The 16,199-nt window shown below is 44.6% G+C and overlaps 1 protein-coding gene across 1 annotated transcript; it reads right to left on the bottom strand.

The window, feature by feature from the left end:
• On the bottom strand, window positions 1–15,372 carry LOC118791534 (cysteine-rich and transmembrane domain-containing protein 1-like). The gene is made up of 3 exons (XM_036548924.1): window positions 15,260–15,372; window positions 4,653–4,928; window positions 1–610 (listed from the first exon to the last, which is right to left on the bottom strand). The coding sequence occupies exons 2-3, from the start codon at window positions 4,906–4,908 to the stop codon at window positions 507–509; spliced, it is 360 nt and encodes a 119-aa protein (XP_036404817.1). The 5' UTR covers window positions 4,909–4,928; window positions 15,260–15,372; the 3' UTR covers window positions 1–506.
• Window positions 15,373–16,199: the final 827 nt, after the last annotated feature.

The raw sequence follows: 16,199 nt of genomic DNA, 5'->3' as shown, positions 1-16,199 counted from the left end.
CTAGGAATGTAAGTATTAAAAGAAGAGCTCCAGTTTTTTTTCTATTTAGGCCTATGTAAAATCAACAGAAAAATAAGGTTTGTTGACTTTTCTAGGAAAACATACATTAACATGAACAGAAATAATTTCCGTACCTTTAGAAATGCAATTTATTTAACAAACTGATTAAAATGCATTTAATTTAAAGGACATACATCAGTTCATTTAAAAGCAGACGGCCACACCCACTGCTGTTGTGCAACATTCAAACATTCACAGCATCGGTGTGGGCGGAGACAGTGCACCTCATTAGAGCGCAGTGTCCTTCAGAGCTGTGGGCGGGGTTATGGGTGGGGCTGTGGGCGGGGTTCACGGGGAAGGGACGTGTTCAATGGGCAGAGCGCTACAGAACTTCTGTTCCCACTGAAGACACGTCAGGAGTGGGGTGGCTACGGCGGCATGGGGTCGGTGGGGGTTGATGGGGGTTGGTGGGGGTTGGTGGGGAGGGCCGTGTAGAGAGAGGGGCGCTAGGTAAGCATGTCCCAAAGGCAGCAGCAACAGAGCGCTGTCCAGCAGGCGGTGAGGCAGGTGTCCCCCGTGTCATCTCGTCTTCTCTCCTCCACCACGTACACTGAGAGAAAGAGGGACAGAAGAGAGGGAAAAAAGATTCACTGTCCAGCACTGTACCATGCTTATCCACTGCCATATTGGTTTCCCATGCTCTGTAAACTTTGTAAGATAAACGGCTTTAGCAACCACACTCCTGTTGCCATGGAGAGGTTCTATGAATCTCGACAGGAGATGGCGGTGTCCGTGGAGCCCCTGATACAGGCCTACGGCATACCGTATGTGCCAAGGAGAGACCCTCACAGTACACACAAACCCCACCCGAACGGCCCCTTTCGCCACACAAAGGCCGGCAGTCACACAGGTGCCAGGCGCCTCCTGCCTCTGTGCCACCTGTGTTTGCTCCTTATCTGAACACACCCTCGTGCATTCACACACACGGAGCAAAGGCTGCCCTTTCGGTGGCGATTCACTAGATAATCGGTCACAAGTCTCCGCTTCCAAGCAGCCTGGAGTCCTGTCAGCCCCCACCTCTATAGAGTCCCACTGCTGCATACGACGCTCGGGTGGGCGGGGCGTTCCTCCGTCGCCGCGACCCAGAGCAGGGGGATTAACCAGTCGGCCGGGGGGCAGGCCGTGGAAATTCCCAGCGCATGCTCCCGTCGTTCCTGACCTGGAGCGCGTGTCACGTTTCAGCAACCGACCACCACGGCAACGCTAACATCACAGAGGGCCTGCTGCCACGGCGACCTTCCTGCTACCAGGAAACACCTGCTGGGGTTCACACCGGTGCGGATCTGAGAACCAAAGAGCAGCCCTTTCACACTGCCTGTGTTCAGTAAAGGCTGCACTGTATTTCATCAGCCAGCTATAACAATATGCTCCAGTCAAATCCTACTGCCTGCCAATGATTAGTGTATGTGTAAGTGTGTGTGTGTGTGTGTGCGCGTGTGTGTGCGCGTGTGTGTCCCTCTGCCTCTCCCTCTCTAAATAGACTGGCGCAGTTGTTGCCAGGGAGTTAGTTTAGATCATGTTACCTGCGTTCAATTAAAGCAGTGCAGTGGCTTACAGACCACAGCGCATGAGGCAGAATACATACCACCTTTGGTAAACATAGGGCTGAGGCACACTTTGTGAGACGAGAAAACAGCCATTATATCCAGTCATTTTTCCATCTGACTGTTTTAGACGTATCGCATTTTCAGTGCAGAGAAGTCAAACTGGAATAAGGAAATACTGCTCCGGGCCTTTCATGGAGCCACACCACACTGACCTTTGAGTCAATTACTCTTTATCTGCTGGCCTTGTCAGGAGGTTGGGCCTAACAAAGCGTCTTACTCCTGCCGGCAGATAGAAAGATCATTTATTTGCATAATGACTTCGCATACTGTACACAAGTCACTCTCTTCTGTTGTCTCTGTGAGCAAATGTTTTCTCAGGGCTACAGTCAGGGCAGTTTTATGGGTGGTGTGGGAGTTGAGACCGAAAGTCTCATTACAGAAAATACTCTTGATGTAATAAGTGTAGTTAAGGATATTAGCAATCTATGCAATAGGTGTGTTTTAAGTAAAGCTTGTCCTAGTGCTGATCTGGCAGACTCCAGAGGTATCATAATGATGAGAATGTGTCCAGACCAATGTCAATCTCCCTATAGTCTTACAGTTCACATCCTTGTGCTCCCAGGAAAGGCTTCCATGCATCAGAGATGCCTTCCACCTTATCTATTCTCAACCCTCTCACACAAGCATTACAGTGACCAATAACTTCCCTGGAAGCAGTGAAACTGCACTGATGACCACATAAACAAACACCACGAGGCACTCGTCATTTTTAAACATCCATGTATGGCATTCAGAGCTGAAGCTCAAATTCTAACCTATTTATAAACACAAACTTCCTGTCCTGCCCGTTCCTGGTTCCGCGTAACACAGGTCACGCTCCACCCTCGGCTCTGCTGTTTCATGACCGGGACAGGCCCGGGGCTGCTGGCCAATCGATTGGTCCCGTTCCTACAATCCGGTCTCTCCTGTCAATCTCGCCCCGCGGGTAGCAGCCGCATAAGAGGGTCAAATGGCACAGCAACAGCACAGCGGCTGCGAGAGCGCTAACCAATCAGAGCTCTCCCCTCCAGTCGTATCAGTTTCCCTTTTATCTGCATTCACTGTTAGCAGGCCACTTCCTCCCTGGCTGTCCACACTGTGCTGACTGCTGAGTGCTGATCCAGGCAGAAGGCACTTGAGCCCGGGCTGATAGAGAGGGCCTCCACACTGCAGATCACCAACCTGCACAGACCAGCATCACACCCTGCCCTGACCTGGGGTCAGTTTCCGTACACTATTATGACATCATAATGGGAAATCCAGTGTGGGGTGCTGATTGGCTGACGGGGAGGAAGTTTCTGTATCCCGCTATGGAAAGATGTAGTCCCGTTAAGTGGAGAACAGATTACGCATCTGAAAAGTCCTGACAGTAATTGCACTGCTGTTTCCAATTAGTATTGGCATGTTTACAGAATTTCTTTTGGTACTATCCAAATGATATTAGTGAGGGTGATCGGTTGCTGATGTCAAACAAAATGATCAGCTGGAGAGAAACTGGAGGAATAAATGGAATTTTTAATATTTGTATGGGTTACCATATTCTACAGTACCCAGGATGTCACTAACGCTGAGCACAAACATATTAGGTTGTCAGCTAGCTTACTTCAGTCAGCTTCACGCTAAATAATTAAGTGTTACATTCATAAGTGCTTCCATCAAGTGGCGGGAAATCATTTTACTAATCTGGTTCACCTGTATGTGTGAACTGAAGCTTCTGGCAAGTTTGACAAGCATCTTTCACATGCAGCAGTGCATGAGAGAAAAGACTGTGTAAAAGAGAGTGACGCCACCTACAATGAACAGCCACAAAGCATTATGTCTGCCTCTGAATACTGCCAGATGGCATACAGAAGACGTATTATTCTACACAGCAGCACTGTGTATCTGCCACGCTGGGTCTGGGGCTGTTACACGGCCTACATCCCTGGAGGCTCTCCCTCCAGATCGTACTTAACAATGAGCCTGATTGGAATTATTTACCTTATAGAGTGGTCTCCTTTATGAAAAATGAACAGGCCCGACCATTTATCCCTAAGATCTCTCCAAGTTAGTAATTGAATTATTCCGTACTGTGCCCTGTGAGACATCCAGACACAGAGTATTGTTTGCTTTCCGCCAATGATTAGTGAACACAAACGTGCAGCCATAATGAACACATGAGCCACGAAACACTCCTAAACCATCCACCAGCCTATGCAGCCATTAGATTAAACCAGTCACTCATTACAGGAGAGTGTCTGCTGGGAACTGTTCTAACAAATTACAAAATAATTCACTGAACAGCACGTCAAAAACAGCTGCCAGCTCCTCTGGAAGACTGGACATTCTAGAAGTTTAAAGTATGTTCCACAACTGCTCACCGCTGTTACTCAAGTCTGGTGCAACCTCTGGTGCTTAGCAACACTGCACTGTTACAGAGTGACTCAGCAACTCCAGCAGTTATGACAGGTAGGTTCCCCCCCCGGGGTCCTGAACCCCCCTGAGGGCCAGCTTTCTCCTGGGGACATTCTTAGAAGGGACCACCAACGCTCGAACAGGAGAGACAGCAGGTCCCTGCCTCTCAGCACAGGGCTCAGGCAGTCAGAGAGAGCCACCAGCTCGCTGTGAAGACGATGTTGGCGTTTCAGTGAGGAGGGAGGAAATGAGAGACTATGAGAACTCAGTTTGCACCTCCAGCTGTTAATAAGTGGTCAAAGCCACTCCGACAAACCATCTTCCTGCTGTGGTGAGACTGAACTTCTCCTTTAGAGGGCAGACTGACATGATGAGGGAGCATCACAATCCAAATACACATTATAATATTAATGTAAAATATTACTGACAATATATGGTAGAGGAGGGCTTGTGGCATTTTGTTTTCACATTTTCTTTTTATCTGTTTTGCTCTGCTGGGAAAAAAACTGCCCTGTTATAATGGTAATGGTACAATTACATTGTAATTATATGGCTTTTTAGCTCTTGAATTTTATAATACCGTAATCAATTTCTCCCCCTTCTCCCCCTCACCTGTATTTTTTGGAGCCTCCCCATACATGGGTCCTGGTGGGGGACCGTTCTGCCATCCGTACTGTGCCTGTGGGTACCCCTGGTAGGGCGGCTGTCCCGGGCCCGGGTAGGGGCCTCCGGGCCCTTGGGGGTAGTTGGGGTAGGCGGGGAAGCCAGGGTTGGGCTGCATCATGTTGGGAGGGGGGTAGCCCTGGGGGGGGTATCCCGGGGCGCTGGGGCCGGGGCCCGGGTACGGAGGCGGCTGCTCGGGATTCATCTGCAGACTGCAGGGGGCGCCTGGGGAGGGGCACAAAACGTACAGCTGTCAGCACAACCACGGGCCCGGGCCCTGACCTCCCCACACACTCCTGCTTACACCCGTACGCCTTACAGCACCACTCACCGTGGCAACGTGACCCACAACGGTACTACATTCCCTACGGCACTAATAAGTATTCAACGTTCAAACATTCACTGAAGTCTAAACATTCATGCTCCATCCTCAAACACATTTGCAATATCCTCCGACTTCATCCTGCACCCACTACGGCCCCGAACAGAATATGACATGTTATGTAATGGTTCCTACTCCTATCAGATTGTGACAGGTATGATTTAGTATCCTCTCTGCTCTTAGTCTAACCTACTTACATGCACTTTCGTAAGTCGCTCTAGATAAGAGGGTCAGGAATATGACTGAAAGTAAATGCGATGTAAATGTAAGCATAGCGCTAACGATTCAGTATCTATACGGCTACATGCCGAACCCTATCAAATGCACTTTCTGTAAGGCACGCTGGATAAGTGCATCTACGTAATAAATAAATGTAAAAGTAAATGCTTGAATGGGGAGTGGTTGAAAAGAGCCGTTTGGTGTTCAAAGCTAGCTGCTGGTTGGGCTGCATTATTACCCGAAATCCCAGCCACAGCACCGCAGACACTGGCGGCCGCAGCTATACCGCGCTTCAAAGGGAAGACGCTCGATTCTGGCACTTTCGCCCGTGGATTTCAGGACGTGATACACTCCGAAAGGTCAGGTTCGGCGCTTTGTTGTCCTTTAAGGCGGCTGTGAGGACACACTGTAAACAGGGCCAATTCGCCTTTATCCATTGCTACTCATCCTTACAGCCGCGCGGCCCTGATGTCAACAACAAGGGAGCGGGAGATAAGATAAGCGTTCTGCGAACAGCAGCAGCAGCTATTAGTGAACGAGGCGCACCCGGGCATTCCCGTTCAGCGACGCTCCTCACCGGTTTCGCCACAAGGAAACATTACACTCCGACATCTCTGAGAGCCCATTAATGTGGTCATTACTTGCCGTGATCTTCCTGCTCAGGTATGCTTTTAAGGCTAAAACATTTCATGCGAACATATGCAGGCAAAATGCATCATACTAAAGCTCTTCACACACCATTAGACCTCCACTCTGACCTCCATTTCAGACACGCCTGGATAAGTCAGTAATATGCACACCACGGTGACAATGGTAAGAATGGTTAACCCTTAATGTCAATCTCAGTGATTAGTACTGAACAATTATGATGAGTTTATATGAATGGTTGATGAAATACATAGCTAGACTATACACAGATTTCCAGGCTTCAAGAGTACAGGCCTAATTAACAGAACAATTTCAAGAATGAGCCAATGCTGAAAGACCTGTGATTGTTGTGAGTGATTCTTGTGAGTGTTCCACATTAAGAGCAAAATAACCTCACAGAGACGTGTCCCTCAATACACTGGATTCGTGGAATTCTCCCAATCCCAGGACATCCCACTGAAAGGGTAGGCCTACGTCTCTGCTGCGAATCTCACAGTTAACTGTCTGCCAAATGCAGCTGGCACCCGTGCGCCTGAACACAGAACCCTTGAACCCTTCAAATCCAGCAGCCAGACAGTTCAACGCTCAGTTCAATTTAGAATAAGTAACACAGTCTTAACAGAGTGTCAGAAACACAAATGGAACACAGGCTACCAAAGTCGTACGGATATAACAGAGACAGAGCTACATCCTGACTGTTCTGAGATTGTGTTTCCTGTTATAAGAGATGCCCATATTTTTTCCCCTTCTTTACTTTGGCCTTGAACTTGTTTTTTGTTAAGCATTGTCCGTATATTGTCAACCTACACCTACCCAACTGCTATTAAATGGCACTACATTTAGTAGCAATGTAGCTACAGGTGGAAAGAGTCGTTTGTAGTATGAACTCAACTGTTATTGCGGAACTCGCAGGTTAATGAGTTAATTTTTAACGTCAGAAAAGGGCTCAGCCATGACAATAATGATTACTCATACATTCCTAGTGCAAACATGAAAATGTGCCTCATTCATTACAGCAAAGGCACTACTGTATGTGCCAACTTTCAAGTCTCAAATATCCAAGGCTCATGTTAAAATGAGCCCACTTTCAATTGGAATAACTATTGTTCCAAACAGATAGTGCATGCCGCTATTGAGATCCACAACTGAGTTGTATTGTACAACTCAATTGCACAATGCTAGGAGTAGCCCGTTGGAGTTGCAGAAAAACAGGTACCCAGTATGAGAGGCCTTGTGATGAGGGAGACCTCTATGTAACACCTACTGTCATGCCAGCATGTTAAGAACCATAATAAATATTCCTGCCATTGGTAAATGCCAAATGCTAACAGGATTAGCATTTCCAGCAGAAACACTGGTACGCTATCTGTCTTTGTCCTTGTAATACATCCAGACAATGAATAAAAAGGTCACAGGTGACAAAGGTAAAAATAGAACCCGACTCGTGTCTAAACCTCACAAAAATGCAGTAGACGGCCAGGTCCCTGAGCACACAGGAGTGAATGAATAGCCAAACACACCTAAAATCACTATGCAATTCATTCCTAGAATAGGTTCATATGACGGAACAAGGCAGGAAGGAAACTGGACCGGATTAAATGGGTTGAAAATGATGGTTGTGGGGGGTTGCACTATAAAAAGACATGAGGGAGAGACCCCGCCTTTCCTCTACTCATGTGACCTCATTCCACACACCCTCAAGGATTTCTCCTTGTTATGCACAGTTGTATACCTGTGTCGGAGTCATCTTATGTCTCCCTGTGGTTTCACCTAACAGCGATTCTTTGTCTCTGTCTCTCTCTCACACTCAATTTAGGTCACCCGGAATTTTACAGTTGAGTAACATGTGATGGATTGCTTTGGTGGACGAAAAATCCAGTCATAAAGAAAAGGCTTGCACAACACATCTGACATGTACATTGCCCTTGATAAGGCCTAAAGTACAGATTAATGATAATGCTCAAAACATTACAGTAAAGCAACGCTCCGCGTTGATAAAAGCTCGCAAGGAAGTTTCACTGTGTGCAATGTACACATCAGCAACTGATACAGTACATCCATCCCCTTTCAGATGAATTTCAGATCTTCTGCTTCCAGGACCAGGAGAACTACAGCCTCAGCACTCCTGTGTTCAGACATGGAGGCTGAACTGGTCCTTAAAGAAGACCTAAGGCCATTCTCCAGTTATGCTTATGATTATTGTAGAGTCAATACAATTTTTTTTTAAAAAAGGGCGCATTTCATTTGTCAAAATGAATAATTCCATGTCCCACCTTTTTCTCTGCATTTTCAGTTTTCTTCCGTGCTTTTCCTTCCTGCTTCTTGTTTACCCCATCCAAAATAATTAAATATAACTTTGACAGATACAAAGTTGGTAATAAGTGCAGAATTAATCAAACTGTAGCTAATGACCTTATAATCCCCTTCTTCTAGGAGCACATTTTTCCAGGTTTTTTGAGGAGGTGGAGCTGCCAGCATTTATTACTGCCTGCCTGCTTCTCAATGTGGCCACGAAGCACGGCAACTGCATCGATGAGTTAGGGGTTACACAGCAAGCACAAGCAAAGTTATTTATTTTGTGCTTCCTGCATATATACAGCAAACGGCCATGAATATGCAATTCACTTTTTCAGCTCAAACATTATCAGCAAGCAGTGTCCCAAATTTAACTCAGTCTAACTGCAGTGTACAAACTATGTGGCGTTGGAAAGCACCTGATTCTGTTTTGAAACTTCTTACTCTACTCAAAACTGGGAAGTCCATTTACAAACATCAGCTTCACAATCACAGAAAAGTAATGGCCATGTCATTGGTTAATATGTATCTAACAGAACAGTAAGGGCCCCTCTCATTGGTTAAAATGCATCTCACTACAAAGTAGGGGCCTTATCACTGAATGAGGTGTACATAATACTTTTTCAAGTAATACCTCTGATCACCTTTTTAGGTACCGTTTTAGTTACAACTTTTTTGCCAGTGGAAGTACCAGTGGTCACTGAGGATACAGAAACACAAGAGATCCATTCTCAGTACAACCAATGAACACTTTCCCATGCAGGTCTGACGGAATTCTTTGCTACATGGTCTCACAAAATCACCTGGTCAGGTGTAGCCATTAACTGCATCTCATACTACATCACCAATAGTTCCCACTGTGTCTGCAGTTTAATGGCCGACAGATCTTGCTGATCTTGCTGATTTTGCCACAGAAACGCTTCTGACATTTTAGCCAGTGTAATCCAAAAAGGCATGTTTTTAAGGCAAGACAAGGTCACATGAAAACTAAGCGTTAAAAACATTTTACAGAATTACAATCATAACAATACTGCATTTGTTGTATGGTACTTCAAGTTGTTTGTGCTCAGTGGAAAATAAGTGACTTCTGCCATAATCAGATGGCCTAATTTCTTACTCTTTTCTATGCTTTTCGCCCTTCAGTGCAACCCCTCATGTTCTTTTTTTTCTGAAACACCAAATTTATTATAAGCTCGTCTTGCCAAGACAACCACAGCAGCCATGCAGGAGCAGTGAAGTGAGACAAATGCAATCCTCTGATACACTTGAATGTAATCAACAGCTATTTTGTGTCCTGCAAGTCACCCAGCACACTACAATGGAGTAGGTGCTCATCGGAAGATAGGCGACACTCTGTAGATGTCATCAAAACCAATCGTAGGGTGTCTGGGAGGAAAACCTAGGCCCTAGGCGTCCTATCCTCCCCTACTGCTGGTAAAACGAAACCACATTGTTCCGCTGCTGTGGGCTCCTGGTCAACATCAGCTGATGACACAGCTAGGGTCAGTACGGGGCCAGAGAGGACAGCTTCCACTCCAAATGGCCTTAACCAGTGACCTAGCTGGGATCCTCAAATATCAGGTTGGTGAGAACTGAACTTGTTTAAAAACCTATCAGGATTACAGTCCCACTTCTCCGGCTTGCATAGCACAGTCTGTGGCAAGAGGGGACTTTGTTACAATGACACTGTGGAGTTTTCTGATTGATCAATCATCAGTGCTTTACCACTTCCTGTTTTTGAAGAAAGCCACTGTGATAACACCACTTTTGGATCCTCATGCAGCAGCACATAAGACACGCAACTCCAGTGACATTGTCAGAGTGTTTTTGTTTTGCTGCACAGCCATGACATATTCTTTTCTGTCACTTTATACTTTCAATGAGCCATTTTTACATCTGAGTTTCACTGAAACAATCAAGGTTAAGCTCCCCAAACCTAACATTACCCCTGCCTCTGTGCCTTGACCTCCGTTTTGCTTTGGGAACCCACTATTAGGCTTCATTTTTTAGAAATGATAAAAGGCATTTCTTCCAAAATTCCTCAAAATCAATCTTTTAAGCCATACTAAAAACCTGGGCACCCTCAGGTCCAGAGTCCAGCTACACTAGAATACCATAGGCTGGCCCACAATGACAAGGCTCTTCCCGGGCCTATGAGCAGACAGCCTTACAAACAGAAGCTCTCCACTTGCAGGTACAAGGTAAAACCCAATACTCCCAGTTAGCTCAGACAGGAGCAGCTACGATCGCCACACTCTTCAACCCAGCTCTCTACGGCTGCACACGTTTATCTGCTTCCACTCAGGCAGCAGACGAGGGCTCCGCCATTCCCCAACGCCTCATTTAGCCCAGACGTGCGAGACTGTCCGATCCCGTAAAGCACCGTTTCGTTTGTCATTGATGTGCGAGGTGGCTCCAGCGTGTCCCTCGCCAGCGCAGTGACCCTGAATCGCTGCACTGTTTCCACAACACAGAGACGTCACGCCCGTCCATGAAGCCCGGCGCAACGATGCAAACTCGCGCTTCGGCAGCACAGACATCGCCACTGTTTCACCAACAGCTCAGAGCTAAATACTGACGGTTATCGCAGTGTGAAAACCATGCATCGTCCGCACACCACCAGCGTTGTTAGGCAACAGTTCACAGACCAAGGCAGCAGCATACCACACTCGAACTTATCAACAACACACTGCTGCTTAGCACACTCTGACAAATAATGACTCTATGGCTCTATACATGAGCATCAGGACACACTACATGAATTTGTAGTGTATACAGATGAATCACATTCCTGGTCTCACAAAGGTGGTCTTATGAAATGAAAAGCATCACTACACGTTCGACACTAAGAGCCAGCCGTCTCCAACATCATTTTACCTGTGTCAAACTTTGGTGAGGAAAAGTGTTCAACTGGTGGAGCGTCTTGCCGGTCTTCAACAAGGTGTGCAAGTGTGCCTGCCTGCAGTATGGTTCTGCGTTATGTGCAGAGTGTAACTTTAGTCCCACGGGGGCTCATTAGAGAGGGGACACATTAAAGCGCAGGCAAAACAACACACAGATGGGAACAGCGGGGCCAGAGGTGAAGCCACGCCCGCTGTGCCCCCCCCCCCCATCCCCGGCAGCATGTCCTATTCCGTTCTAGTTCCACGTGTGGCAAGAGGGTAAGTCACATGTCCCATTCCTGTAACTCTGCAGCTCGGGTCTGAGCTTCACCTGCCTGCATGAAACTAGGGTTCTGCTCTGCTCTGTTTTGGTTTGCTGCAAGACCATTATTCACCCCTTATTGCTTTGTTTTCATGCTCAGTACTATTTCACTGCTGGCATTTCCGTCTTGGTTCTTCTGCTTTGGGGTGCTTAAAATGGACTCCCACTCTCCTGCCTCTGAGAAAAAATGAGTGTGTTCAAGCCCACTGAAAGTGAGATGTTAGCTGTGAATGAGAAGACTGACATATTCTTGAAAATGCTAAGAAGTCTGGGATTAAGCCTTTTCTCTAGAGAAGAAAGCGAGGCTTCATGAATCCACCAAGAGTAGAATTATCACTTGCTGTTAATCAATGGCTGGTGAGAACCAATTTATATACCCCACAGTAGGGAACACTATTACCGGGTTAAATCAGTGAGTCACTGATAGTATCAGCTAGCTCCATCAATTTCAGGGTTCATGAAGCCTGATTCTCCTGTGTCTCCTTCTCCACCTCACCACCCCCAATTCAGAGGACTGTGTCTATGTGTCTATATCATACATTTAGCATATGTATGGAACTGTGTGGCTGTACACACAATGCAACGTCCTTTTTCCAGAGTGAAAAATAGAGCTGGAATCCTTGACTCCTATGGTCTTCAATTCAATGCAACACAGAGCCTGGTTACATCAGCAGCAAACTCAATTTCATAACCATTTTGTTCAGAGACCTGCACCATGGGTCCTCTGTGCTATTAGATGAAGAGGGATGTCATTCCACTTCCATACAGATCAGTAAATACATGAACTTCCCTATTTACAACACATGCATGCAACAGAGAAAGTACAGGGTACAGATACATCTGCATACTGAACTCTCACCGACATTGAAACAACATCAGACTTGTATACAAATTACAGATATTACAATTTCTTGAAATGCGTCTTTTCACACTGTACCTGATAATACTGGGGCTTATTTTTACATTCTTAAAATGTCTGATTTTCCTTAACCCCAACCATCTCCCATATTTTTATACTGTTATAAAAAATAACACTGCACGATAATTATAACACATGTATCCTATAAAGGACATTAGTATGGTGTGGTGGTAAGGAGTAGGGCTCATAGCTTGAAAATATCTGGTTCATTTCCCAAGTGGGTCACTGGTGTTTAAATGTTGGACAAGGTATGTAACCTGAATTACCTCAGGTAAAAATGCATAACAAGTAAATACTGTCTTAAGTTGCTCTGGATAAGAGCATCTTTTAAGAAAACATTAAGTATGATTATGAATTATGACTCAGCACTATTAATTGTTCCAACTAGCTTTGAAGTGCAGTCATATCTACTGTATTATATGTGATCTGGAAAAACATCAGTTTCTGTCCATCAGAGAACCAATGTGCCCTGCTATCCCACAATATCATACAGGTTAATCATTAGCCTGATAATGTTTGCTTGAGTGATGACAAACATATCTCCCGCATTAGTTAAAGACAGTCAACAGTAAAAGTCACACATTTATTGGGGAGCTTGGGTATATGCATATATATGGAGCAGCTGGAGAATTTTTTCAAAAATCCTGACCTCTCTGTTACAGAGAGACTGATTTTCCTAGCTGGGCAAGAAAACATCCTCAAGATTCAGACAGAGTCTCTATTTCCATTGTATACAAATCCAGCAATATGACACCATCTGAGCTCACTGCAATATATAATGCCTTCTCCCTGACTAAAATGCACTGTCTTCATTTGCTGCACCATCCAGAGCACTTTTTATGGTTTTATGCAAGCACCACACACTTGCCATCAGGGGGTAAATATATGCACAAAGTGGACTTTGAGATGTGCCATTACAGCCATATAGGCCCACTACTTAACTAATAACGGTAGTAAAAAAAAAAAAGTCTTTTGAGGTAAGACCCTAAAATAATAGCAAACCATGTGACATTATACATGTTATACTAATATCACTTTGCCAAAACATTTCTGATCACGCAGCTTCATTACAGCTACCAATTCTCATGGTATCAAAAAAGCATGGTATCAGCTTCTCTTTATCTGACTACTGTGCAGAATTTGAAACTGAAATGGCGAGGGAAACATTGATACAAGGACAATTCACAAGTCAATTTTTTCCCCTCATACGTTCGAACAAATAAGGTTGTCTCATATGTTGGTAAAGAAGAATGGAGCAGGCTTCGACCCTTGCGCCTTGAACACTGCACCTCTGTTGCAAACGTAGAATCAAGCTTAATCACTATGATTTCCTTATTGACATCACATATCGATCATACCCTTAGAGTGCTGCGTTATGCTATATGTTTGAGTAAACGTGTAAGGAGTGCCAGAATTTACGAAGCGACAGAAAACTAGCCAAAAGGTTGAAAACCCCAGAACGTAGTTTTCTATAAATTAGCTTGTTAGCCAGTTAAACTGGTTTAGCCTATTTAACGCAAGACTGGTACAGCATTACTGGAAATACTGGTACAGGGTTACGGAAAAACTTCAAACTATTGCCGACTATTTTATATGTTACGATTAAGATAATCCCTGCAGAGCATCTTGGCAACAAAGCAATGTTTTGTAGCTGATACTGCAATGAGACAGTCGTGAGAGACGCTGCTGAAAACCCGTTAAATTGTTATTCTCGTCGGATTAATGGCTGTACTTCAAATTTTATAACAGAACTCTTATAACGCGCATACAGACAACAGGCCAGTAAATTATTTCCAACACAGCACAGACGCTTTAACTTTGAAGAAGGGAGCAGACACGGAGTTAATGAAGGTAATAGATACACCGGACATCCAGTACAGATACGACATTCGTACTGCGATGTATTTAGCAAATTAACTAGTCTGCTGTAAAGACAACTGACCACGTTCGATCTGGCTAAATTAGCTAGTTAGCTATCAATAGTTGCTAGTACACTTTTGGGACGCAGTCCGTGCGTCCAGAGCATACCCTGTGTGAAGCTCGAGCTAAAGCTAACATAAAAGGGCTAATATTAAATATGAATTATACTGAGATTGACTGTAAATAAATTTTATTTTAACTGCAATTGTGTCCCGGGACAAGACGACATGCGGCGTGGAGAAATAGCGTGCCTTACACGAAACCATGACTCATGCAGAAAAGCAATTTGTGAAAAGCGTGTTTATAACCGGCTAGCTGGACTGTCATCTCTAAAATATATTTATAAAAAGAAGTCTGACCGGCGCATAGTTTGAAACCAATTGGTACGACACATTATTAGAGCAGAATGATTGGAAAAAAACATACATACTCCCCTCTTGTGCCCGAACAGCTAGCTAAATTAGCTAGACTAGCTAGTATAATCGTCCGTACAAAACTGGGGGGATCAGGTGCAAATGCACCTTCAGCAAATTCCGCTTTCTCCTACTAATGCCGTAATCCTCCCAACATGGAATTAAATATACCACTGAACGAAATTAGTTTAGATACGTTGGTAAAAAACGATGAAGAATAATGTTTCATTACAAGATAAAATTATACATCAACCTCAAATCGATTTACCCCTGGTCAGATGTTTAAGATGGCTAGCTAGCAAAGAAACTTACCAATAAGATGGTAACTACAGAGAATGGCCAGGCAAAGTGAGACACGGAAAAAAACAGAATCCCATGTTAGCCAGCAATCCAGACATCGACACAGTTATGAGATAACATTAGCTCGCCATGCTCCAGCATCTTGAAACAGTCCAGTACTTATTGCGACAAATCATTGTAACGTTATTTTAAAAAGGTATCCAGCCTCTCGAGTTACTTTCTGGTTCGTGAAAAATGAAGTTAAGACGAAGTTTACCTTGGCAGGAATAGTATATCTCTGAGTTGATGCTCTTCTCCTGTGTAACTCTTCAATGTGATCTCTCCCAATATTTACCGCATCAAGCTGCCGCCTTGCCCCAGAACTCCGTACGTAATGAAAACGGGTGTATTAGATGCGTGACGTAATCACCACAGCGGTGCAAGGGGTCCGGTGAACGTTCGTATTCAACGGAAACTCAACGTTTTTGTATGATTGGACAGTATGCTATGGGACGAGCGCCTTACCCAATCAAAGGCGAACGCGTTGTGGCTTTGTTGAAAAATAAATACGTCCGTTCATTGGAACTTCTGACTTCCAATCACCTGACTTTCCCCCCAAGCTCTTCTCACGATCTTGCGTCAACTACACAGGACGTGGCCTCTACCATACCTACTAACACCCAAATGAGTAATGGATGGACGGCCCAACCACGTCACATGATTTAGTTATAAGAGAAGTTAGAAGTTTAAACTAGGGGAAGTTAGAGGCTTAAACTAACTGATTCAGTGTGCATTATCGTTGCGTTGTCGTATTTTGTTTATATTTTACTATTACATAGCCTGAATTAAATTTACTCGTTTCATTGGAAGGGATAATATAACTCCTGACTTTGGCAGACAGAAAATGGCAATATAGATTCATTATTATTCATTAGACCTATTAGTGCATATACAATGGATCTGACATAATTTTATCAATAATTTTATCATAATTTATGAGCAGCAATATGTTATTTTACAACCCATGGGTATTTATGGTAAACAATCAAGGAATATAATGCCTCTCAATTATAGATGCTTTGTCTCCCACAACAGACCACCTTCAGCTTGTAGCTGTACACATTTGATCATGTCTATATTTCAATATTTGATTTAAAGTGGAACGTGCAACTACTCCAACCAGTTTATCTTCATACAAATGCATAGTGCATCTCCCA

The sequence above is a fragment of the Megalops cyprinoides genome, chromosome 16 (genome assembly GCF_013368585.1).
Source record: "Megalops cyprinoides isolate fMegCyp1 chromosome 16, fMegCyp1.pri, whole genome shotgun sequence".
NCBI classification, from domain to species: Eukaryota; Metazoa; Chordata; class Actinopteri; order Elopiformes; family Megalopidae; genus Megalops; species Megalops cyprinoides.
This window is presented reverse-complemented; position numbering and strand designations above follow the sequence as displayed.